Source organism: Lissotriton helveticus, chromosome 11 (assembly GCF_964261635.1).
Source record: "Lissotriton helveticus chromosome 11, aLisHel1.1, whole genome shotgun sequence".
NCBI classification, from domain to species: Eukaryota; Metazoa; Chordata; class Amphibia; order Caudata; family Salamandridae; genus Lissotriton; species Lissotriton helveticus.
The window spans coordinates 833,355,659-833,381,460 of NC_136072.1; the positions used below are offsets into that span (position 1 = coordinate 833,355,659).

Genomic DNA, 25,802 nt, shown 5'->3' on the forward strand with positions numbered 1-25,802 from the left:
GCCTATTCCTTTTCCAGTCTTGTTCAGCTCCTCACTGTGAGGCTTCAGCTGTCTTTCCTTCAGTCACCGGCATGTTGATGACAGATCCTCCCTTGGGCCATTTTCTTATTGCCAGAACACGTTCCCTTTGGTCATCTACATCCTTCCAGACTCCTCATACCCCTGAAGTGAGAGGCAGAGGAGGTTGACTGATTGTCATTTCGTTGAAACAGAGTATATTCTCTTCTTCCGTGCGTCACTACAAACTCTCCCCTGCCTCAGTGACATGCTCCTTACTCTGTTTTATGTGTCAAAATTGATCACAAATATTTATATGTTTTATTTTCAGGTGCATGACCTATCTCTACGTCTTGGAATGAAGATAGGAAACGTCACTCCTTTTCTAGGAAAGTACCGCCCCAATGTTGGGCGCTGCTGCCAATCCTGTAGCCCCCGGAGCTGGGTAAGGCTTTGTTTTGCAGATAGCAGGCATGGTTTTAAATTTGTATGGTAGCAAGTTCTCATGATCCCTAATCTTGACATATTGCTCTTTGTACCATTACTGTTGGTTCAGTGGTCTGCTCTCTGGAACGCTATTCCTATAGTGCCTTTACTCGTTTTGTCAAAATGTAGGACTTTCCTAGATTCAAAATACCTACATCTGGCAAGAGCCCACTTTTGTCAAGGAGAACTGGACGTTTCTGTTTATATTTTCCTCTTTGGTGTGTTTGTATGTTAAAGAAACATTCATGCTTTCAGAGTTTTAAACACAATGTGGTCATTTGTTTGCTGTATGTTTTTTGAAGTCCAAAGTGACTTGCTTTGCAGTCTGGATCTTGGTTTGATTAATCTAGTAACTGATTATGTTCTTAGCAATTGCTGTGCGATTTTTCTTTATCATTCTCGAGAGGGTTTGAAGGTACTGATTTTTTTCAATTTCCTTATCCACCATTGTCAAATGCTCAATTTACAGAGACAAGACTAGCCGCTATAGTATTCCAGTTGCATGCACAATATACAACAGGTAAATATGATGGAAATTAATTATGTACTAAATAAGGCGGAAGTTTATGAACCGGATTTCTGTCTAAGTTAACCGAAAATTAAATAGAGTTTTGGCTATTCTCTGAAGGAATCAAGTTCAGACTGGTCCATTTTACTGATAAGGCAACGAAATATTTCACTCCTAAGCACAACACGACCTTTAGTTGCTCTGTAAATCTGCAGTTATTTTCCAAACAAACCATTTTTGATTTGGGCTGTTGTAGAGTACTGCTTGAGCCCCTGTTTGTTCTCAGTCAGCACTTACCTGTTCACAGACTGCTGCCACTTTATTTTGTGAGCCTGTATTCAGGATTTCAATTTTGTCCGCCCCCACCCCTCGTCACTTGCTCCTCAAAGGAGTAACGGTAACCAAAGAACGTTAAATCTCTTGTTGGTCCGTAGAATAGTTGATTTGGTTTGGGTTTTATAAAGCGCAAACAATTACCCTGAGGCTTCTCGGTGCTAAGAAGCAAAGAACAAGAGGAACATAGAATTTAGTGAAGAGACGCATTTTTAGAAGCTTGCGGAAACGCTAAAGAGAGAAAGATTTTATTACTAATGGAAGCCAATTCCAGTTTTGAGTTGTACAGAGCATAAAGCTCCTACCTCCCCAGGAGAAGAGCTTTTAGGGTGGCACGACCAGATATCTGGCTGTGCTGGCCCGAAGAATCCTATTAGGAACATACCTTCTGAGTTTTTCTATTAAGAAGGCTGCACCTTGTCCCTGAAGCAGAGCGCTTTAAAACAAATCCTTGGATGCACAGGGAGCTCACCAAAGCCTATGAGGCTGACTGGAACCTCTGGGTCTTCATCAGCATCCTCGCCGCTGTGTTCTGTAGAATCTTCAGGTTTTTTCACGGGAGCTTTAGGTAGGTTAACATTTAGTCCATTACAATAGTCCAACTTGGACTTCACAGGGCAAAGAAGCACTGTTTTCAGCAGGTTTGAGGGAAGAAATAGTGCTATTTTCCTTCTCGTACGAAGCATAAAGAAGGCTGTAAAAGTTACCTTACTGACTTGTTCTTTATAAATCAATTGGTCATCAATCAGGATTCCCAGGTTTTTCACCTTTTTCACTGGAACCGGAGGCAAACCCAGTTTGTCCGGCCACCAGGAGGGATTCCAAAAGGAGGTGTTTTTCCCAAATAAGATGACCTTCGTTTTTGCACAGTTCAACCTAAGGCAATTCATATCCATGCAAGCTCCCTAATGCAATTACAGAACGTCTCATTTATGTCATGACCATTCCAAGAAAGAGAGACGATTTGTGTGTCATCCGCGTATGAGACATTTGATAGACCAAAAGATTTCACCAAAGCCGCCAGTGGAGTAACATAGATATTGAAAAGGGTTGGACTCACTGAGGAGCCCTTGGGAACTTCGCACGGTAAGGAAAAGGTTTAGATGTGAAATCGCCTATGGACACAGTTAGGGTTCTTTCTGTAAGAAAGTATCTAAAAAGGGCCAAAACTGGCCATGTCAAAGGCCGCGGTAAAGTCGAGAAAAATGAAGGCAGCATTGCCCCCACCAGCCACTGTGGCCCTGACCATCTCTGTATCTATAATAAGAGCAGATTCCATAGAATACCCCATGTGGAATCCATATTGGGTGTCATCCAGCAGCTGATTACTATCCAGGAAGGCCGATAATTGACGATTCATTTCTTTCTCCAGTATTTTAGCTGGAAAGGGCAACCTGGAAATTGGTTTGTAACTATTGGGAACACGTTTATTCATATTGACTTTCTAAAGCAACAAAAGATTTGAAGTAACTTTCCAATCTTTTTGAAAGACACCTGTCCTAAATGCGGTATTAAAAATAGACATCAATTGGGCAGCCACCGGGTCAGGAGTACAATGTTAGGAGACACAGATAGTGAGGTGACGCAGATTTAGTAGATCGAACCACCGGTCTAACTTGATCTAATTAAAGAAATTTAAATTCGGTGAATGAAGCCTTCTTGCTGTCCCTAAGAAAAATGTCCTTTGTTATTATATTAGAAGTGAGTTTATTATAGATAACCTCTACTTTATTCAGAACGCATGAAAGTAGAGAATGACCGAAATCCTGATTCATATTTCCCACATTCTTAAGCGCTGAAGAGGTGAATTTGGAGACCAATTTCCACAAAAATGACCTAGACCCAAGGGCACTGACTAAATTCTGTTTTTAATGGTGTACCGTATGTCGCAAGCCATTACAACTAACTCCCCTCTTTTAATTGATGGGGTAGGAGGTACATCCACATTGTGCCATATTTAAAACTTGCCCGATCCCTTTTGTAAAACAACAGTTGTGAGACAACAAACAACACACACCCAAGTGTCAAACTCAGACAAAGGAAAAAAGTGTGTGTGAGCGAGATGGCGCCTCACGGGCGCACCACCAACGGGAACCTGCCAGGTACTCCCCAAGATTGCCCTGATCTCATCATTGGCACCATCAAGCTCGAAAAAATATGTGTCCCATTAACAAACAAAGAATGTGTTTATGAATACGTGCAGTGTAGGTATACAACGAATAACAAATATGAAGTCAAAATAACATACAGACCCCAAACAACACGGATATTAAATTTTATTCTGTCTCCTTCGTGTTGGTTGTGGGCTCTTAAAAAAGTGAGTGTGGCTACTACTTATCCAACCATACTCTACTTGCCGACATGTTTCATTGCCACTCAAATTTTTGGCAATTTCTTCAGGGTGTCACATATTTTAAGCCACTGCATTGCACATACATCGTCTTCACAACTGTGAAATAAAACAAACAAAACACATACAGTTGTCAACCTGCCTTATAAAATGCTAAACGTTTGGCATGTCCCAATTGCACATAACTCCACAGTATTTACCCTCAATCAGCCACCTTGTCTCGTACCAGCTGAGAGGACGAAACCCTCGTGTATTTCTAAAATATTTTCAAGCGTGAGTCACCTTTCCTCCCCTTCGGTTATTTTCACTGCAGGGGATTGAAATGTACCAAGATTACATGCATATTTTATGTTCTCCTTTCTACATTTCTGAGAGTATCTTTCTTTTTCTACCGTTTGTTACATGCTAAATGTATCTCATTTCCTACTGCGGTGGTTACGTTTCTTTACCACCGAACCTTCCCTTTTCCATTTTCATTGCTTGACCCCCTGGTACCGCAAGTATTGGCTTAATCAAATGGCTTTTCTTACTTCGATGTTTAAGCATCTTTACAGTCCTTTATACAGACAAGCCATTCTATATCCTTTTAATGGTTAAACACCTTTGCACCACAAGACAAGTGTTTGATTTATCAAATAACATCAAACCCTGGTACAAAACTGACTCGCTTGTGTCCCGGGATTCTATTTTCCAACCCGAATATCGGACCCCGTACGCCTTACCCATAGGAAGAGGGACAGCCGGTGTTTCCTCAGCCGATGTAACTCCCCGGTAAACTTCTTCCTCTATGAACATCTCGTGCACAGACGTCATGGCGTAATCGCGCGGGACCCAACGTGGATCCACGTACCCGTTTTGGGCGCCATCTTGGAATGGTGGTACGTTCAAGTTTAGTATGTTATTTGCCAATATTTCTGTTTAAAACATCTCGCGAATTATAGCACTCCGTTTCTGATGATAAAAAAGAGACTTTCATTACACAGGCTATGACCAATATACTTAAATATGAATTCTTTCAAGCCCAAAAGTGCAAATGTATTCTGTGGTACATAGCCAGAGAGGACAGTCGAATATCCAATAGATTGGTAAAAATCAAAGGGACGCCCACCCCTTTAATTAGAATATTGTTTAGATGCATGTAATTTCAGAACGCTATACAAACAGGATTTTTTATCAAAATGTTTGCGGCATGACAACAAATCACCACTCCCTTCTACACATATATTCAAGATACCTTCCATATGCAGCCTTTATGTTTTATGCAGAATTTTATCTGAGCCCGATGATTCAGAAGCTATAGGGCAATACATGGCCATCAGTACATGGGCCTAGTTATATAGAAAACTGTAAGGCTTCATACACCAAATTTAGGAAGTATCAGGGGGTATCACGCTTATACACCTTCACTTATGGAAAAGAAGTATTCCTGACCCAGAATTCAAGCTCGATATGTCCGCTTGGGACTAAAACTTTCCAGATCTATACCTCGGGTCAGCCAAAGTCAAAGTTATATTAATGTACTTTGTTCCATTCCAGTAATTCGTTAAGCCCTGTTCTTTCACTTTTTTCCTGAAAAATCCATCTCGCCTCCTTAGTGATAAGCAACCGTTCTACTGATCTAGAATCTCCTGTCGCTTTCTCTAGAACCACCCACTTAAATGTGTGCTTGTTGCTATGGCAGTGTTTTTTTTTTTTTTGTAATATATTTATTGATTTTTCCTGCATCGTGCATAACAAACCATAAACAATCAGGGTATGCATTAAAGTCTGTCCAGTGCGCTGAGTACATTACATCACCATCCGACCCCCACCATACAATAGGAGTTCCGTTTAATGTTCGTCTATCATTACCCCTTCCCGCCTCATTCGCCACCTCATTCGTGTCTTGGTCCCACCATCCCTCTTGCCGGTTAGTAAGATTTGTCTCCATCCCGCCCCATGTTCTTACGGCGCCTGTCCATCTCCCTGCGACTGGTGGTCTACCTCCCCATCTATGCCGTAGTACGTTCTCCATTTACCCCACACTTTTTTTTAATTCTTTGGGGCAGCCCCTAGCTTTATACGTGACCCTCTCCGCTGCCATGTATAAGTCCATTCCCGTCTTCCACTCCTCCACTTGTGGTCCCTGTGCAGAGCCCCACCTCCTGGCAACGTCTCTTTTAGCCACTACTAGGGCCAGGGCTTTGAAGATGAAGTGGGGACGACTCAGATCCACATCCCCCGGTATACCTAGAAGGATACATTTTGGGTCCAGTGGCAGGGTTGTGTTCAGTACCTTTCACAATTCCATCGTCACCTTCTCCCAGTATGTCTGAATCTGGGGGCAGTCCCATATAGTATGATAGAAGTCTCCTTGCTCATGTCCACATCTTAAACAACACGGGTCCCCCGCTCTACCCATCCTGTGCAGCCGGGCCCTGTCGTAGTAGATCCGATGTAGGATTTTATATTGTATCAATCTGAGTCTGGACTTGATTGCCACTTCCCGGGGATGCATAAGTGCCGATTCCCAGTCCGTGGTAGAAAGGGAAAAACGGTAGTGGTGTATCCAAAAGGAAAAGACCGCACATTCACTAATGACAATTGGATGTATAACAAGTACTGGAATAGTAATGAATCTTCAGTTGCGAAGACGGAGTGCTGCATAGACCGCTATCCTCCACTACCAAGAGAGATTCAATGACAATCAATGATTGGCAAAATACAAGTGAAGCAAGAGGGTCAAATCAAGCACATTCCTAACACACATATGTACACGAGCAGACTAATAGGTCTCCTAGTTGTTTCACAATATGTAGAGATTCTCCGATAACAGCAGTAGTTGGACATCACAAACAAACAAGAAAGTTCAAATTATCATGTTCTTTATTCAAAAAATCCATGGGAGTAGACTTGACAAAAAGACAGCCGACACGTGTTTCGTCAGTACTGAAGGTAAGTACTAAGACTTTTTCAAGGCTAGGCGAGACGAAATATTATCGTCGTATGTCAAATAGGGGCTTGTCCAGACATAATGAGTATGAGGTAAGGAACCATATTCAAAAGAAATTCGGATATTCAAGAAGCAACGGTCCAAGTGTTCAAAGATGTGAAATCAGAGCATTCTGGTCTAGGTGTTATGGTAAATGCACCTGGGAAGTACTGCATACACCAAACGCAGGGCTCCCCCACACCAGTCCGTGGTGTCAAAGGTTCCCACATTACTTTCCCAGGTCTCCCTCAATTTAGTCAAGCAGTCCGGGGCATTATTAATCAGGGTTCTATAGGTGTATGACACTGCCTGTTCTTGTAGGTGTTCCTGTAGCAAACGTTCCTCTAGCGGCGCATACTCTTGCAAAGGGAAGGGGAAGGGGCCTTCCGCATTCCAAGCGTGTTTCAATTGTAGGTACTTATAGTGTTGTGTGGTGCTGAGCCCGAAATCTGATTGTAGCGCTTGAAACGTTTTCAGGGAGGTGGCTGTCATTACATCCCCCAGGGTGGATATGCCCAGGTTGTCCCATGCTTGAAAGCCGCGCAGTTTATGCAGCTCGCGTAGCCACGTGCAGTGCCATAGTGTGGTCTGTTTCGTGGGTGTATGGTGCTAACCCATGGTCCTGTGCGCACTGTGCCACAGTGTAATAGTCGTCCGGGTGGCCGGGAGCAATCCCGTGCGCGTCTTTCCCCCATACAGGTAATACAGTGGAGTATGCTTCCCCATTTTATATCTTTCTAGCCTACAGGTGGGATGAGTTGCTTCTGCATGAAGCCAATCCGAAATTGGGGTGAGATGCGTTGCTCGGTAGTACGCCTCCATGTCTGGAAACGATATTCCCCCATTGTACTGATTGCGGCACAGCGTAGTGAGTGCAACTCTGGGCTGTTTGCCTAGCCACAATAGAGACCGCAGTTCCGCATTGATTGCTTGGAATACCTGCTGCGCGAGGGGGAAATACTCATTTTGGAGAGCGTATAAGAATTTCGGGAGCGTGATCATTTTGAACATGGCCGCTCGGCCTAGTATGGTTAGGGGAAGTGTCTTCCAGCGTTGGGCGTCCTCTTTAAAGGCTAGAAGGATACGGTGTATATTCTCCTTCTACGACCGTTGTCTGTCTGGTGTTAAGTAGACCCCCAGGTACCGAAAGCCATGGGTTGCTACCTGTAGGGTGTGGGGCAGGGAGGGCCAATTGTATCCCGATTTGGGACTGAATATAACCGATTTGTGCCAATTGATGGTATATCCTGAGTATGTGCCGTACGTGCTCAGTGCTTCAAAAAGAGCGGGGAGGGTAGATTCGGGGTCAGTAACGTATAGGAGTATGTCGTCCGCATACAGGGACATTTTTTCCTCTGCGACGTCTGCCGCCGACATAAGAAATCCTCGTATGTCCGGACGTTGCCGCACCACACAAGCTACCACTTCAATAGTGAAAGCGAAGAGGAGCGGGGAGAATGGGCACCCCTGTCGGGTTCCCCTCTGTATTGGGAACTCCCGGGACAGCCGGCCGTTCACCCTCACGCGCGCCACCGGGGTCGTGTATAGCAGGCGCACCCATTTCCTGAACTCCGGCCCAAATCCAAATCTCGTCAGTGTGGCCTCAAGAAACGGCCAGTGGACCGCGTCAAACGCCTTTTCGGCGTCTAGGGAAAGGAGGAGATGAGGTTGCTCGCGAGCCATCGCCTCCATCATCCAATTATGGGTTCTGTGCAGGTTCATCCGGGTTGCCCTTCTGGGCATGAAACCTGTTTGATCCGTGTCTATCACCTCAGTGATGACCTGTCTCATACGTAAGGACAGTACCGTCGCTAGGATCTTTGCTTCTATATTTGGGAGGGAAATAGGACTGTATGAGGCGCAGTCCATTGGCGGCTTCCCAGCTTTGTATATGGGGCCTATGGTTGCCCTACGCAGATCTGGGGGAAGGGTCCCCTCCTCCAACGCGCCCCTAAAAAGAGATAGGAGGTGTGGGGCCAGCAAGTCTGATCCCAGCTTAAAAAATTCCGCCGGTAGGCCATTTGGTCCCGGTGTTTTAGCGGGTTTCAGCCTGGTTATAGCCTGACGGATTTCTTCAAGTGAAAGGTCTGTTTCTAGACTGTCCCTGTTTTCCTCTGATAGTTGAGGCACTTCTACCGCCTCCAGGTATTCCAGTATGTCTGGGGTCTCCCGTTGGTCCCGGGCTTTATTAAAGGCGCCATAATAGGTGGCAAACGCCTCTGCTATCCCTTCGTCTAGGCACACCTGCTCGCCCGTCTCGTCGATAACTGTTTCGACCCAGCGAGCTTCCATTTCCTTGCGGCTGAGCCATGCCAACAGTTTTCCCGACTTGTCATTAACATCATACAACCTGTGGAGCGTGGCTAATCTATGCGTCTTTCGCTAAGGCCCTATAGTTAAGTTGGGCGTCTCTCAGGCGACGCTTATATTGGTCAGGCTGTTGGGTCAGGCCCAGCTTTTCAAGGGCGAGGATCTGGGCTTCGCATTCGTCCATCTCCTCCCTTTCCTTTTTCTTGGCCCAGGATAGTCTGTTTTGCGCCCGGTCCCTAAGGACTGTTTTGTATGCTTCCCAGACTATCACCCCTGATTGGATCGAACCCGTGTTTTCATTGAAGTAAATTTTTGTGTCAGCCCTAAGGCCCTGGCGTAATTCTTTATTTTGCAATTCCCACGCCGGGAGGCGCCATTCCCCTCTGGGGCCAGCTCTATCCCTGCCTATACTGACTTCTAGCGGTGAGTGATCAGATAGACCACGGGCTCGATATTCCGCCCTTCTGATCTGTCCCCTGAGACGCAGTGTGACGAAAATGTAGTCTAATCTAGAATACACCTGATGTGCCCCTGAGAAGTAGGAGAAGCAGGCGTCTCGCGGGTGCGCTGCCCTCCAGACATCCACAAGGCCCAGGGAGTGAGCGAATCTCGCCAGGTGTGTTTCGGTCCCAGTTCTTGTGGAGTTCCCGGTCCTGTCAACCTCTGGGCACATTACGTCATTAAAGTCCCCACCTATCACTAGTGTAGCGTTCGGGGTTTCAAGCATTATGTCGGTGACACCCTTTAAGGTCCTGGCTTGGAGCTGAGGTGGGGCATACACTGATATAATTGTGAGTTCAGTCCTTCCCCACCTCCCATTGACTCCCACATACGTGCCCTGCTCATCTGCCCATGTACGCTGAATCTGGAAGGGTGGGGACAGCTTTACTAAAATAGCCACCCCTCTGGACCCTGTCGTGTATCCCGCGTGCGCCAGGACGGTGTAGGGCTTTCTTCCCAGGAAACCACACCTATTCCCACGGAGATGAGTCTCCTGTAGGAGCACTATATCAGGGTGGATCCGTTTAATGTCTGCCTGTACCAAACTCCTCTTGATGCGGTCTCCCAGGCCATTCACATTCCAGGTGTATACCGTATAGGGGGCCATCAGGTGTTGTCCATCAGGTGATGTCGGGGGTGGCATTTGTACTCTGGCTTTGTGTCAGTAGCGGTCTTCTGGCAACCCATGCATTTACAGCTTTGAACATGATTTCACCTTCTGCAAACCCATAGAGCATTACAACATTTCTGAACGAACCATATCCCACCCCGGACTCCTCCCCGCCCCACCCCCCTCCGTTGGGACTCTGGCTCCAGCCGGCGTCGGCCCCTCACAGTTGCAGGTGTGGCCTGTCGCCCACCCATGGCGTGACCCTTCACACTACCCCAAACTTTATAAAACCAAAGTCCTGTGAATCGGGGACCAGTTCAGGCGCTTTCGGACAGCCGACAAGAACGTAAAGAAAGAGATGAATGGGGATGGGAAGGAACAGCAATAGAAGGTGCGAGGCGTGAAGAGAAAGGGAGAAAATAGGAAGAAAGGAAGGAAGAGGGGGTGTGTGTGTGTGTGTCTCTTCTCGATCAGCTCCGACGGGCAGGTTATGTCTGTGCCATTCAGGCTGTGCCTCTGATTCATGAATGTGAGTCCGGTAGTTCAGCTTGCGAGTGTTCCGTGTTGGTGTCCTGCTCCATTGCGGCAATCTCTGCTACCAAGGGATGCATGGAGGTCGTGCTATGTTCTTCGTCATCCACACTCCTTTCGTCCTCTGACATACTCTTTGCAATTCCAGGTCCGCAATACCGTCAGGTATCGTGATGAGCGGCACGGAGTTGGAGCGCACTCTGGGCTGCGTATTCAAAGCTTGGTCTTCAACCAAGCCTCAGGCGTTCTGTTTGTTGCGACGGACCGGGGGTAGTTGCGCTCCTCCAATGTCCCGTGGCATCCCGTGGTCGCAAGGTCCTGCCCTGCTCCGCTCCCCGCTGGCTCGGGGGTCGACCCGGGGGGGTCTGTCTCCTTCTCCTTTCCTCCGTCCGTTTGAGGATCGGGCGCTCCTCGAGCCATTCCCAAGCCACTTCTGGGGACTGGAAGAAGTGCGCTTTGTCTCTGTAGATTACCTTAAGTAAGTCGCATGTATTGAATGCCTTTTTCTCGTAGTTTAGCCTTAACCGATAGGAAGGATTTCCTGCTAGCTTGCACTTCTCTGCTGTAATCTGGAAAGATCATGATGCGTGAATTGTCAATTTTGATGTCCCCCAGTTTTCTTGCTTCTTGAAGGATCATGTCCCTATCGAGGAAGTTCAGAAAGCGGGCTATGATCGTGCGTGGCGCCGCGCCCTGAGGGGGTCTTACTTGCAGTGCCCTGTGCGCCCGTTCTATCACGAAACAGGCGGAAAACTTTTCCACAGGGAAGGTGGTCCGGAGCCACTTGTATAGGAAGGCCGCCATGTTCGACCCCTCAATTACCGCTCTAAATCCTACAAAGCGGAGGTTGTTCCGTCGTGCCCTATTGTTGCTATGGCAGTGTTGAACCAATTTCGTAGACCATTTCCCTGCCCTTATTGTACTCAAATGTTCTTGAATTCGCGTTTTTATTTTGCGTGTGGTAAGTCCAATATATTGTAAACTACATTCGCAGTCTAGCCTGTATACCACATTAGTGGTATTACAGTTGCTGAAATGTCTCAGACTCCATTCTTTACCTGATTGTAACGTTACACTTGTCACCTTAGATGTTAAAGGACAGACAGAGCATGACCCGCACGGATAGTGTCCCATAGGGACCGTGCTATTCCTTGTTACATTGCAAACTTGTGTGCGGGTATGGACCAATTTATCTTAAAGATTGCTTGCATGCTTGAAAGCGAGCCTGGGTGGCGGCATTTTAAAGTCTTTATTTGACAACAACGACCAGTGCTTCCGTATAGATTGCCTTATTTTCGTAGCCAATGGGTCGAACGTCATCACCACCGGAAGGCAATCCTCCTTTTCCCGATGGTTAACTTCCAAGAGTGCACTTCTGGGTGTATTTAGAGCTCTCTTCTTTGCTTATTTAATGATTTTTGCAGGGTAATTTATTTGTTCCAATTTGTCAGACAGAGCCTGTGTCTGCTCCTTATACATGTCTGTAGAAGAACGATTTCTTCGGTATCTAAGAAACTGCCCCACCGGCAGGTTGTCCCTGAGTGCCCTTGGGTGGTACGAGTCATATGACAACAGAGAGTTCCTATTGGTGGGTTTCTGATGGACACTCGTCATCAGGCCACCCTCGCTGGCTTTAATGTCCAGGTCCAGATATACTGCAGAGTCCCGGCTATAGGCCCAAGTAAAACGGAGACTGTGATCCTGCATATTAAGCCAGTTTAGGAATTCCAGTAGGCTGGACTCTTCTCCAGTCCAGACGCAGAGCACGTCGTCTATATATTTCCTCCAAAGACGCATCTGGTCTTTGAAGGGATTGGTGGAGGGGTAGACCACGTGCTCTTCAAACTGGCCCACATATATGCAGGCCAGACTGGGCGCCATCGTAGCCCCCATAGAGGTCCCGGTGGTCTGCAGGAACAGTTTGTCCTTATAACTGAAAAAGTTTCTTGTTAGGGCTAATTCAATGCATTGCAGAACAAAGGTTTGGGGTGCATCATAAAACCATTCCTGCACACCCAGGGCACGCGCTGCTGCCACCAACGCAGCGTCCTGGGGAATGCAGGAATACAGAGATTCAACATCAACGGTGACTAAAATCTCTTTAGACGGATCAAATGCCATGTCCTTTATTACATTTAGGATGTCCATAGTATCCTTCACAAACGATTTCTGTGTTACAACAGATTCTCGCAGAAAGTAATCTGCGGACTGCGACAATGGTTGGAGAACCGATTGTATGCCAGACACAATCGGCCTGCCCGGCGGAGGCCGGGCAGGCTGATGTATTTTTGGCAAAATGTAGAACGCGGGAGTTCTGGGGTTGGTATTCACCAAGAACTCCGCCTCCTTAGAGGAGATCCACTTCTTCTCTCTCGCCTCTCCCACCATTTGTTTTATGATTGTGAGTAACTCAGGGGTGGGGTCTTTGTTTAATGACTGGTAGTTTGCTCGGATATTAAGTAGACAGAAAACTTCTGTCTCATAATCACAGGTGTTCAACACAACTACCGCACCACCCTTATCGGCACTTTTTATAGTCAAATCTTTATTGTTCTGCAAGCTTTTCACAGCTTCCCAATCCTGTCTGGACATATTTTTGTAATTAGTATTCCTCTCTTTTGTTTCTAGTAATTCAATGTCTTGCAAGACAACGATTTCTGGGCCAACCGATCCACTTGGTGGCAGAAAGGTAGAAGGTTTTCTTAGATTGGTATTGAACCCATCCTGGTTTTCCCGTGGTTGGTTTGCAAAAAACTTTTTCAATTTGATCTTTCGTACTGTTTAAAAAAACTCAACCCTACACTTAAAAGAGTCATGTTGTAGTGTAGTTCCTATTATCCCAATAGGCTCTGCGCATTGGAATAATATCTTCAATAGTATAGACGTAGGACAGAGGTTAACTAGGTCTTCTACTGACGATATTAGACTTAAAGTTTTGTGTACCAGCTAGCTCAGAGTTCACTAGAAACTTTCTCGAATAGGCAAGGAGGAGTTTAACCTCCCTGGATAGACAAGAAGGGATTTAGTTTCTGACAACCATAGAACATGACAACTTTGCTCTCCCTAATCAAGAGTATATCTCTAGAGTCGTGTGAAAACAAATAACAATTATTTTACTCAGTCAGTACGTGCATACTTAGTTTCACCAGATTGTAGAGAAAAGGAAGAGACGGGCGTGTTCAATAAAAAAGGTGTTATTTATTGATCAGTCTCTTTTCTCATACAAGAGAAATTAATCGCTATGATTGCAATACTCATAGTTAAGTAAAGTGCATACAGTAAAAGCAGGATTATAAAATAATACTGTAAAAGCATTGATATGGTTTCTTAGCCATATGATACTTTAAAATGGATAAAAGTTATACATACATATATACATTGACTAATCGTACTCAACTGGTGCTTCTAACTACGCCTACCCCGGTGTACCTGACCTAAGCCTAATACGTGGGAGGGAGTAAATAAGTAGCAGTTTAAGTTAAGTTTGCTTTGCCAAGAGTCTGACTCAAGAATTCTCTGTAAGGGGTTAGTCAGTTCAGTACCTGGGATTTAGAAGGCAGGAGGGCTGGTATCTCTCTCTCAGGACTCGGTATCCCGGTTACCCGCGAGGGCAAGCCGGAAACGCCGGAGGCTGGATTTCTCGGCCCGTCAAAAGGGAGGGGCAGCGTCCGTGGGCTTCCTGCATCAGCTGGGCTCTCCGGCAAGTAGCGCTGCTCCAAGCTCATCACCACCGTGTGTTTGCTTAGGGCAGCCTCGGTATATTTATACCTGAAAGGTGCTGAGTTTGACGTAAGGATGGACATAAAACGTCAGTAAGGATGTCATAAGAACTGGTCGTTCTTACATTCTTTACAGGAGTTCTCGAACGAAATCAAAACAATAGCTGCGGGGGATTTCCCAGGTTTGCTGGTGGTTTGTTTTGTTTTGAGAACTCGGTGTGCTTTCTAGGGGGCTGGAGGAATAGTGCTTGCTTAATGTGATAGCATGCGCTATGGCTTAATCTGAAAGCGGATTTCTGTGCCTTTGTATGGATATTAGTGATTTATTAACCGGACAAGGGTCAGAAATAGGAGTATCGATATAGGTCCCTATATAAACACACTACACCCACTCCACGCATTTATGTACATATTTACTAACCTAAGCAGTAGTAAACATAACTAACAGTCATGTGTATACTGAACCACCCCAAAATACATCTTTTTTTTTCTTTGCATTTGAAAAATGGCTTATGCGAAATACACGAAATGAGTATAGGTACTGTATGCATTCAAGCAGTATAATCATTCAAAAAAGAGATGCACATTTTATATCAGCATGAATGATTTGCGAAAATTACACATGAAATGGCTCTTAATACAGAAGAAAAAGTGCGAGACCACTTCATCACATATAAATACAATCACTTGTAAATAAGCTAGAGGTTGAGGTAATGTAATGTTTCTAGAGTTCCTAAAAATAGAAGCTCTGTTCTCTAAGAATAGTTTTACTTTAAGCAGAAGATAAGTGCAAAAAGGGAAATATTTTTGGATTTGAAAAAGTTCCAGTTTGTCAGGGGAGAAGAGAAAAAATAGTTCACAGTCGCTTTGTTTTCACAAAGCTGAAGGCCAAATTCAGAGTTCAGGGAACGCTGTGTGCAATTTCGTTTAAAGTCACTCTCTCTGTTCTGGTGAAAACATCATTTCAGACAGACTCTCGAAAAAACAGTCTACCGCTTCTGGTGAAAGTTCGACCAAGTTGGAAAATGTCGCTATCATGCAATCATGAGCATGTTCGCTTTCAGTGATGGTTTGATCAGAACTGCTTACAGATGGTCGTACCTGGTTGATGCTGCTTTCATCTTGTACTTCACTACCCTTCAATCGTAGTGGTGAAGTCTCCACGAATGCCGTCATCAGGATAGGTAGCCGCTGGGGACAGCACAATGCATGAGCCTTTACTGGACCCAACAAAGTATCTGCATCCTATGGTACTTCTGATTGTAGTGTAAGACAGGTGTCCAACACGCATTCTTCGCCGCATAGCATGCACCTCAATACAGGCACAACACAATTCTGCCATATGGGTCTGAACGAAAGAAACCAGGTCATATTCAGATCTCGTAGCCGGGCTAATCCAAGGACTTTAGTTATGCGGTCCCGGTAGCGTATAGCTAGGATCGTTTCTTCCATTGTTGCTGGAGTCTTGTCTGTGACATGGCTTGCCATAACGAAGCAGGAGTAGCAAAAATAAAATGCCTGCTACTAGTCCCAACAGGAGTGGAAGTCCGCCAAAGATGGAATGGACGAAATTAGGAAAAATACCCAGGACTGCTTTGAATGGTGTCAACAGTCCCGAAATAACGGTCTTAAATACACTTGCGATACCACTTGTATCAGAAATGTTTAAAATTTCGTTTAGCATTTCTGCGAAGTGTAGGGGGCAATTTGTTGATAACAATGCATGTATCTCACCCGTTGTCCTTGCAACTTGGAGATCATACGTTTCTTTTGATGACGTCAAATGAGTTGGCGTCTGTAGGAGCACAGTCTTCATTCTGCTTAAAGTATCAATTCGAATAGAAGAGATTTTCAAACTGGGCCAAATTTTTCCCTCCCTGTCTGGAGTGTCATTCGGAAACAATACTCTCTCACAACAAGTGACCATGGAGCTCACGCTTACTAGATAAGGTTTTCCTGGCAGCAAGCCACAACATCTGTGATCCACAATTAGAATGTAACTCCCGTTAGAAAGTCTTCTAAAGAATGGTTCTATTTGCATTGCAGGTGTGCCGAGCTGGTGACATGAAAGGTTATTTGAATTCCCCTCACAGGTCCCATGTAAACTTATACCCTGACACAGAAGTATACCACTTAGTGATTTTTCACAATTATTACCACTAAGAAATACACTCTGTCCTTTATTACTGTAATGTGTGTGTATAAGGTAAGTTCCATGTTGACTTAATGTATCCTTTACCCAACCTTTCATACTGGCCTGCCTGTATATATTTTTGGCAGTATCGAAACTGGAAAGTCGTTATTGGAATAGTTATGATTCTGTGTATTATCCATTCAATGACAGGTCGTTCTGACATTGTCAATGGCAATCTCTCAAGTTTTTCAATGCTCAGAATTGTATAATCAGCACCCTTTTGTGCCAAGCTGATATGTGTATCAGTAAGGTTAAAGATACTGAATAATGACGTTGTGTTGATTAAACGCCAAGGCACGTAGCCTGAACGCAGATTTTGTAACGTCCAGCCAAGCTGTACAATAGAACGTAATTGGGACTGACCGTGTTGCAACATCAGTAAGTCTTGCTCTATTATATCGATTGCAGATGATACAATACTGTCCAGTGAATATATTCTGGAAGACAGAGTCATTACCCCATTGTCTACAACAGAAAGTGATTTTTCCAAATTAACACGGTCAATTTCCCGTATTTTCTCTGCTGTCTCAATTTGAGTTTCTTTCCAAGCTTCGTTGTAAGCTGCATATATAGAGGCCGCTATGAAACGTTTTTGACGCTGTTTGCGTGGTCCCATAATGAAATCACGCAAGTCAGCACCTTCTTTAAGTAAAGTCAAGTGTTGCTTAATTTCAACCAGTGTGGATGTTTGTAGCCATTCGAGGCAGAGTTTCCCTACACTGTAAGTAGTTACAATCCCTGGATGTTGTCTCTGGGAGTATCTAGGGTCTGGCCTGGTCAATGTGAACCCCTGTATTTTGTTCAGGAATCTATCTTGACAGTTATTTGTGTCTGTGGGCCAGATCAACCATTTTTTCCAATCAGGATTCATTCTGTTTTGGTTTAAAATATGGGATACGTCTATCTCAACATCTGTAGTGCTATTACTGTCAGGTGTTGGTTTTGGAATAGACGGTTTGTTCAAGTCTTTAATTTTGGCTAGGCCAAGACAGGTTGTCTGTTGAATTGTATCATTCAAGAATATCATTTGTTCTGGGATCATGCAGGCTCTAAATAATGATTCTATACCTTGCACTTGCCAATCTTTTGTACCCCAGATCGTTTTTGTTTCAATATTATTGTTCCAGAAATCAAAACCGAATGTTTTCATTTTTTCAAAAAATGTCTCTGAATAGATTAATTTTGTGTTTGTAAGCATGGTTTTCATTCCTGTCCTATTTAACAATTTGAAATAAAATGTTTCTGCATCACTTGTGTTGAACCCTGAGAAATAAGAACATTTTTCATAAAATGTTTTTGAACTGCCTTTTGGCGGAGTAGCACAATGTTCCTATTGGTTATAATTAAAAACATTTCTAGGTTGAGCAGATTTATGCAGATAATGGTGACCATAGTGGTTGTAACAATACATCTGGTCATGATTAGATGAACCCTGTAAATAATCATGTTCTGTAAATTTAGCTGACATCACTAGATCTGACATCATATCATTAATACTTTCAAAGTCCCAATCATCAGCGAATGTGCTTGGTTTTACAAAGTCACTCTATGAAATCTTGAATTGATGAGGATACTTCAGGAGCTCGACCGGACCATAGATTTCTTAATCAGTTTTGTCCCATGCTACCCCACCGGGTATAGGATTGGCTGTGAAGTTTACTGAAGAAAGTTCTCTTTTCTCGATGTGTGAAGACTTGTGTGGTTTTAGGACCAAGTTGATTTTCTGACTTGCTGTGTCCATTGTAACATATTTTCCCTCAATAAAATGTCCCAAGCATAGTACCATGATGAGCCAAAGTATGAGGACGAATACACCTAGTGCCACCCAAATTTCAATCCATGGAGATATCAGATAGGTTTCTTTTAGTTGATGAATGAGTTCCTTTGCTTTGTCTTTAAAAGTTTTTGATGTTGTTGGCTGTTCCTCAGGTTCACTTGGATCCTCAGAAAAATCATCGAAGTTGATGAAGTAGCCTGATGCTGTTCTGTCAATTGTTTCAATTGCTTCTGGATTCCTTTTTGCTTTTGGAATTTGCTTTGTTTCATTAGCATAGTCAGTGGTTACATCATTGTAGATTGGTGTTTCTTGATGTAAGAATTTCATTTGGGTTTCAAGAGGTTTTAGTTCCATGGCTTTGTTGCATAATCCTTGTTGATTCACTGTAGGTTTATCAAAGGTGATTAGTCTCTCAGTTTGAACCTCTGTATTTGTAGCAAACTTTGGTGTTCTGCTACTTCTTGGGAGTCCACTTGGCCTACTACTTGTTATCGGCCACATGATTGTGGTTTAACCAGGTCGATGGATACAACTCGGTTGTCCTTTTTACCAGCAAGGGGCGGTAATACTACTGATCTTGTCCCGTTGACAGACAAGACAGGTACCGCTTTTCTGTAAGAAGGCCCAAATTCCTTCTTTACCGCGATCTTCTCTCTGACCAGATCCCCGATTTTTGGAATCCAGACAGGCCTTGCTGGGACAGGTGGTTTCTCTTCAGTGGTTGTTGGCTGTTGTTTCAATTTTATGTTGCTCAGGTCTTTTCTTTTTTCATTTAAGTCCTGTAAAATAGCCAAACGATCTTTGATATCAAAGCATTTTTCTTTCACCACTGAAGTTTGACTATCGAGGTCCTGGATTAACATTCTAGTCCCAAACAATAATTCGTACGGACTGAGACCTCTCAGAGAATTTCTTGGCAGATTATTAAGACTACGTTGGACACTTATTAAATGTTTGACCCACCCAGCTCCCGAACCTAATATCTTTGCCATTATAGATTGCTCTATGCCTTGGTTTTTTCTTTACACCATCCCGTTTCCCTCAGGAAGGAAGTGATAAGAGTCCCGCAATGCAATGCCCATGCTGGCTATGCCCCCCACTAGCTCAAGAGCTAATAGGCAGGACATTGGTCAGAATGTAACACGCTCCATGCGTATATGCCATTTTAGACTCGCAAATTTTTATATAACAGGTCAGACGTCAGCCGAGAGCTGGGGTCTACATTATAAGTGAAAAATAGTCTCTATATGTTAAATATGACGCTTTATTCATAATGGGTTTTATTGTTTAATCCAATCTGGAGCGAAACGCCATGGTAATATACAGTCTCGGTCACCACTGCGATCTCTGTTGCAGTCTGGGCAGTTCTTTGCAAATATGTGATGTTCCAGGCTCATTCCTGGCCACCAGTATATTGATTGTAATTCTTCCAGAAAATCTTTAAACTTAAGGTGTCTAAGACCCTCACCCATATGTGCGTCTGCTATTAACAAGACTCTCCTGTTCGTGTTTGGAATTACCCTATCGCCCACTCCAGGGATTTGAGCAAAAGGAACGGAGTTTGCATCGATTATGTATGTATAATTGAGTGGATAGTTGATGGGTAGCGCTGAGCAGTCGCCTTTTGATGACGTTTTCACCGCCAGCATTGTTTCCCCGTCAATGTATTTTCCTGAACGCTTTTTTGTAGCTACGGAAGCCGATTTAGTTGCTTCCGTTGTGGCTGTCTCAGCCAATGAATTCCCTGCAGCGCGAACGCCATCACGCTGATGACTCAGTGTATGTATCACGTGAGTCTTTGGTAGTTCTTTCTGTAAAAGAACTACTTGTTCCCAAAGCGATTTTTGCTTTATTGTGGCACCTGTGTCATCTTTGTAACCGTTTTGAACCCATTTCTGTAAATCGGTATTGTATGATTTGACGCAGTAATACGAATCGCACACTATTAGTGTCGGGAATTCGCGATCGGCATTATCCAGCGCCATTTTTAACGCTATTATTTCAGTTTGTTGTTCTGAATTATTTTCCACTGAGTGTGTTTTTGTAAACAGAGGTTTCAATTTACCTCCGCGCCACACGTCTTTTACAATCTTGCATGTGGCGTTGTAGGCTTGCTTTCCCCAAACTGAGGGTTGAGCATGTCCGTCTGTATATATTACACAGGCGTATTGTCGTATGGGCAGAATGTCGATTGGCAGAGGATATTCTCTTTCATATTCTAGATTTTTTAATTTTTTCATTTCTGGGTCAAAATAGTATTTTACTTTGTCTGTAGCAAGAGAATTTTCCCATTGTATCCATTTTGGATTTAATGCCATAGTAGGTAAATTACATGGGCTTGTTAATGCCTCAAAGGCTGATTCTGCTGTTCTGACTGTAATCCGTCTGCCGTCAGCTTGGTATCTTTCTCTTGCTACAGCTGTTTGAACCGCATGAACAATGTTTTCCTTAATGCTGAACGTTTTCTCGGCTTCTGTGTACAAATGAGATTTGTATGCTATTGGTACCGTTTCTCCCTCATTAGAGGTCAGGTATGTGAATCTGCATCTTCCTGGGATGACCCGGATTACAAGGTTGCGTGTGTTATCGCGTGTTTGCAATTTTGTTTTAGCTAACATGTCTGTTTGTAATGATCTCAAAATCCCTGTGTGTTTTTGAGTCCAATTGATTCTTTTAAAATCTGATTTTATTAGGTCATAGAGAGGTTTAACTCTCTCTGCGTAATTTATAATGTAAGTTCTTCCGAAATTCAGGAAAGCTAGAATTGATTGTAAGTTTTTCAGCGTTCTTGGTGCTTGGATTACAGCACATTTCTCTAAGAAATTGTCAGCCAGGCTTTTGCCTTCACTTGATAATTCATATCCCAAAAACAGGACAGTTAGATGGGCAATTCTTGACTTCTTGAAGTTGAATTTGTAACCCTCTGCTGCGAACCCAAGTATTATGGTGTTCACTCTTTTCAAGTGAGTATCCAAGTCATCATCTGTTAGATAGATGTCATCGACATAAGATAATGCCTCATCATCATATATTTGTAGTAACTCTGTTACTCTCGCTGAGAATAATCCTGGGCTGTTCTTGAACCCCTGTGGCAAACGACAGAAATTTTTCTGCGAGCCGTTTATTGAGAACGCGGTCAAATATCTGCTTTCTGGTGCTATATTTTGACAAAAGAATCCATTAGAGATGTCTAATGTTGTTTTGTATTTTTTGCGCACTATGCTATTCATTAGTGCTGCACTGTGTGAGTTTTGTACTGCAAAGGTCTTGCAACATGAGTTTAGGTGTCTGTAGTCCAAAACTAGACGATATGAATCATCTGGTTTGGAGACAGGAAACAAAGGATTGTTCATTTGTGAGGTGCAAGTTTCAATCACCCCTTGGTATTCAAGTTGATCTAAGATCTCCCTGACCTGTTTTTTAGCTTCTTGCTTAATTGGGTACTGCCTCTGTGCAGTTGGTTGAGATTTTAACTGGATTTTGTGAGGAGGAGAGTCCTCATCCCATCCCACATGATTTTTATATAGTGCAGGAGCCTGGGCTACTGCCCACTTTCTTGCAAGTGTATATTTTTTATTAATTGGAATATGATTTGAGAAGGCAGGCATAATCATTTCTTCGCCATGAGGGCACTCCCTGACAAACTCTGGTGGCCAGTCTTTTTCAGCTAGAAGGATGTCATAACCTTTGGAGAGATTATCCCAAAATAGACCTCTTATTTTCCTAGTCTTATCTCCCTCTATACGTAATGTTATTTCATATATTTTATGAGGTTTGCTAACTCTGGTATCTGCAGTTTCCACTTGAATGTATTCATTCGTGTCCACTGTCTCCAGATGATGCGCTGTCTAGCATTGTCTGAGCCCACTCTCCGTTTTTCAGTTGTGTCCTCAGTATCCTTGGCATGTTTGATTATTTTAATACTGGCTACCTTCTTCTTTGGAAATTGTAACTTTTTACTTTGATGAGCAGGTTCTTTGTCTTTGGACTTGACGTGCTCTTCCCTGTGTTCTGACCGTCCTCTTCTTTCCGATTTCTGCGAGGAAGTCTGAAAAGATCGAGAGGGACGTGTATCAATATCTTGATATCTATCAGGTTTCTTCAAATTATCCCTATTTCTAAGGTTGTATTTTTTCTCAGAGGGCTCACTCTGGGGAGACTTGTGTCCTTGGTTCGGAGATCTTTCTCTCCGCCGAGGAGACCTTCCTCTGGACTGGAAACTTTTTTCTTTGGGAGTGGATTGTTTATTTCCATCCCAGCTCTTTTTTGGAGTGTTTAGATTATTTTTAATAAATAACATTTCAGGATTTTCAGTTAGTTGGGGTTTCACTGGTTTCCCACCCAAACTATCTCTTCCTAGTTCTTCATAGGATTTTTCTATGATTCTGGCAAGTTCAAATGGTTGGTCTGCTATATCTGTTTCTTTCAACCTTTGGCGGATCGCCACAGTTGCTGCTTCCCCCTTTAAGTTGGCTAGTAATATTGCCGAGACCTGCTTGAAGTCTTTCAGTAATTTCATACCCAGAGTTAAAGCAGGTTCTGGACCGTATTCACTTTGAATCTGTTTTAGCACCTCTGGTATTACCGCTATGGACGGAACACCATGTGTTTTTGTATAAATGGAAGCAAAAACTGTGCCCCAAGTGTCACAGTCTTCTACATGTGGTGCGATCCCCATTGGAAGACAGATAGTCAGAATTCTGTGTTTCTCAACAGGGGTGGTATCCGGAAATACCGCCTCTATTTGAGTGATTTTTTGTGCTAACCAGAATGGAATTTGTTCCCTTTTAATGGGTACTTTACCTAGACAGGACTGTATGTTCTGTGGTGTGATTTTATTTGTGTTCACCTGATGAGGGGTCAGCTGTGGAATTTTAATAACTGTTTGGACTGTTGAAGTCCGCATTACATATTGGACTAATTGTCTGTGTATTTTAATCATTTGTTTTAGCTGTGCTAAAAGTTCTGGTATTGACATTTTTTCAATGTCTGGATGTGGTGTGTATCCGGCTAGAACCGGCCACGTTGCTCCTGGTCTACCTAGTGGACCGAGCCTGGTGATATGATCATTATGTTTTAGGGCGCCTTTAAACCAGAGCAGGTGCTCTTGGTATTTTAGTGGTATTTCCACCTCCTCAAAAGGAGTGTACTCATCCGGAGGTTCCTCTATCTTGTAATAGTGGAATTCCTTTGTTACAGCGTTTGCTGCTGGAAAGTTTATCCATGAATAGAATACCTCTGTCTGCCGATATTCATGTGCCTCAATTACGAATATGACTGTACCACCTCTTGGTGTTAGTCCATTCTCTATAAGTTTAAGTGTTATAGTTTTTCTTATGCTGACCGGGATGAGTATTGCGTCCGGGTCTTGCTGTAGGAGACTTGTGTCATCCTTTAGGAGTTGAGCTGCTATTCTAGCCGCCTCCCTTTCTCCTTCGCTGTCTGACATTTTACTGACAGGAAGGTTTTTTTGTTTTTTTTATTGCAGATCAAGTTTTCAAGGAAACAAAGATTAGGTGCACAATATTTTGGAACAGTGTATCCTTCAACGTTGAATAAACCAAAAACTATACATAGGAGTCTCCTCCTACTAAGTTCGGCGGATTTAACCTTTGACCCACTCCAGACGTCTTTGGAGTATTTATGGGAGAAAGGGTCTGTGTGAAAAAGCACGACTGAGTTACTCTAATGTCTTGCGTTAGATTTATCGCCTTACCAAACGTTGGGCGCCATGTAGTGTAGTTCCTATTATCCCAATAGGCTCTGCGCATTGGAATAATATCTTCAATAGTATAGACGTAGGACAGAGGTTAACTAGGTCTTCTACTGACGATATTAGACTTAAAGTTTTGTGTGCCAGCTAGCTCAGAGTTCACTAGAAACTTTCTCGAATAGGCAAGGAGGAGTTGAACCTCCCTGGATAGACAAGAAGGGATTTAGTTTCTGACAACCATAGAACATGACAACTTTGCTCTCCCTAATCAAGAGTATATCTCTAGAGTCGTGTGAATAAAAAAGACAATTATTTTACTCAGTCAGAACGTGCATACTTAGTTTCACCAGATTGTAGAGAAAAGGAAGAGACGGGCGTGTTCAATAAAAAAGGTGTTATTTATTGATCAGTCTCTTTTCTCATACAAGAGAAATGAATCGGTATGATTGCAATACTCATAGTTAAGTTAAGTGCATACAGTAAAAGCAGGATTATAAAATAATACTGTAAAAGCATTGATATGGTTTCTTAGCCATATGATACTTTAAAATGGATAAAAGTTATACATACATATATACATTGACTAATCGTACTCAACTGGTGCTTCTAACTACGCCTACCCCGGTGTACCTGACCTAAGCCTAATACGTGGGAGGGAGTAAATAAGTAGCAGTTTAAGTTAAGTTTGCTTTGCCAAGAGTCTGACTCAAGAATTCTCTGTAAGGGGTTAGTCAGTTCAGTACCTGGGATTTAGAAGGCAGGAGGGCTGGTATCTCTCTCTCAGGACTCGGTATCCCAGTTACCCGCGAGGGCAAGCCGGAAACGCCGGAGGCTGGATTTCTCGGCAGGAGAAAAGACAGCGTCTCTCTCAGCGCGTCAAAAGGGAGGGGCAGAGTCCGTGGGCTTCCTGCATCAGCTGGGCTCTCCGGCAAGTAGCGCTGCTCCAAGCTCATCACCACCGTGTGTTTGCTTTGGGCAGCGTCAGTATATTTATACCTGAAAGGTACCGAGTTTGACGTAAGGATGGACATAAAACGTCAGTAAGGATGTCATAAGAACTGGTCGTTCTTACATTCTTTACAGGAGTTCTCGAACGAAATCAAAACAATGGCTGCGGGGGATTTCCCAGGTCTGCTGGTGGTTTGTTTTGTTTTGAGAACTCGGTGTGCTTTCTAGGGGGCTGGAGGAATAGTGCTTGCTTAATGTGATAGCATGCGCTATGACTTAATCTGAAAGCGGGTTTCTGTGCCTTTGTATGGATATTAGTGATTTATTAACCGGACAAGGGTCAGAAATAGGAGTATCGATATAGGTCCCTATATAAACACACTACAATGTGTGGGGGTAGGGACAAAACCTAGTCCTTTGTTTAGTACTCGTTCCTCACTTTCTGACAAGGTGTAGTCTGACATATTTACCACAAGGCTGTTCACAGCGGTTGTCTACCTCTGCTCCGGGTCTGTCGTGGGGAGTAGGTCTGCCATTGGGGGGGAGGACGGTCGCCACGCCCCCTTCCTCTTCCTACTTGTCCTGTCCCCCTGTTGGCCCCTTGGCCCTGCCCTAAAAAAGAGCGCAACAAAGTCCCCAGGTCAGCGTTGTTTTGTTCTTGGGGATTAAACCTTACTCTGTTAGTTTGAAGCCTGTCCTGCTCGTCCTCACTGGATGTGTTATCAAATGTCCAGTTTGAGGGGGTGCGTTTCTGTTGCTGTCTACCACTCCACCCTCTACGTTGCCCACCCTGATTGGATTGTTCTGGACCTGACTGATAGTGTGAGTCAGTAGCGTAGGGAAAAGCCCACTCG

At 43.8% G+C, this 25,802-nt stretch overlaps 1 protein-coding gene across 3 annotated transcripts in view; it reads left to right on the plus strand.

The window, feature by feature from the left end:
* The window catches only part of GPAT2 (glycerol-3-phosphate acyltransferase 2, mitochondrial), a 1,306,638-nt gene that overhangs the window by 141,456 nt on the left and 1,139,380 nt on the right, over nt 1-25,802 (plus strand). For all 3 annotated transcript variants that reach the window (XM_078667014.1, XM_078667016.1, XM_078667015.1), the window contains exon 3: nt 329-442. In XM_078667014.1, coding sequence (XP_078523140.1) covers nt 329-442 — 114 coding nt within the window. The remainder of the gene's footprint in view (nt 1-328; nt 443-25,802) is intronic.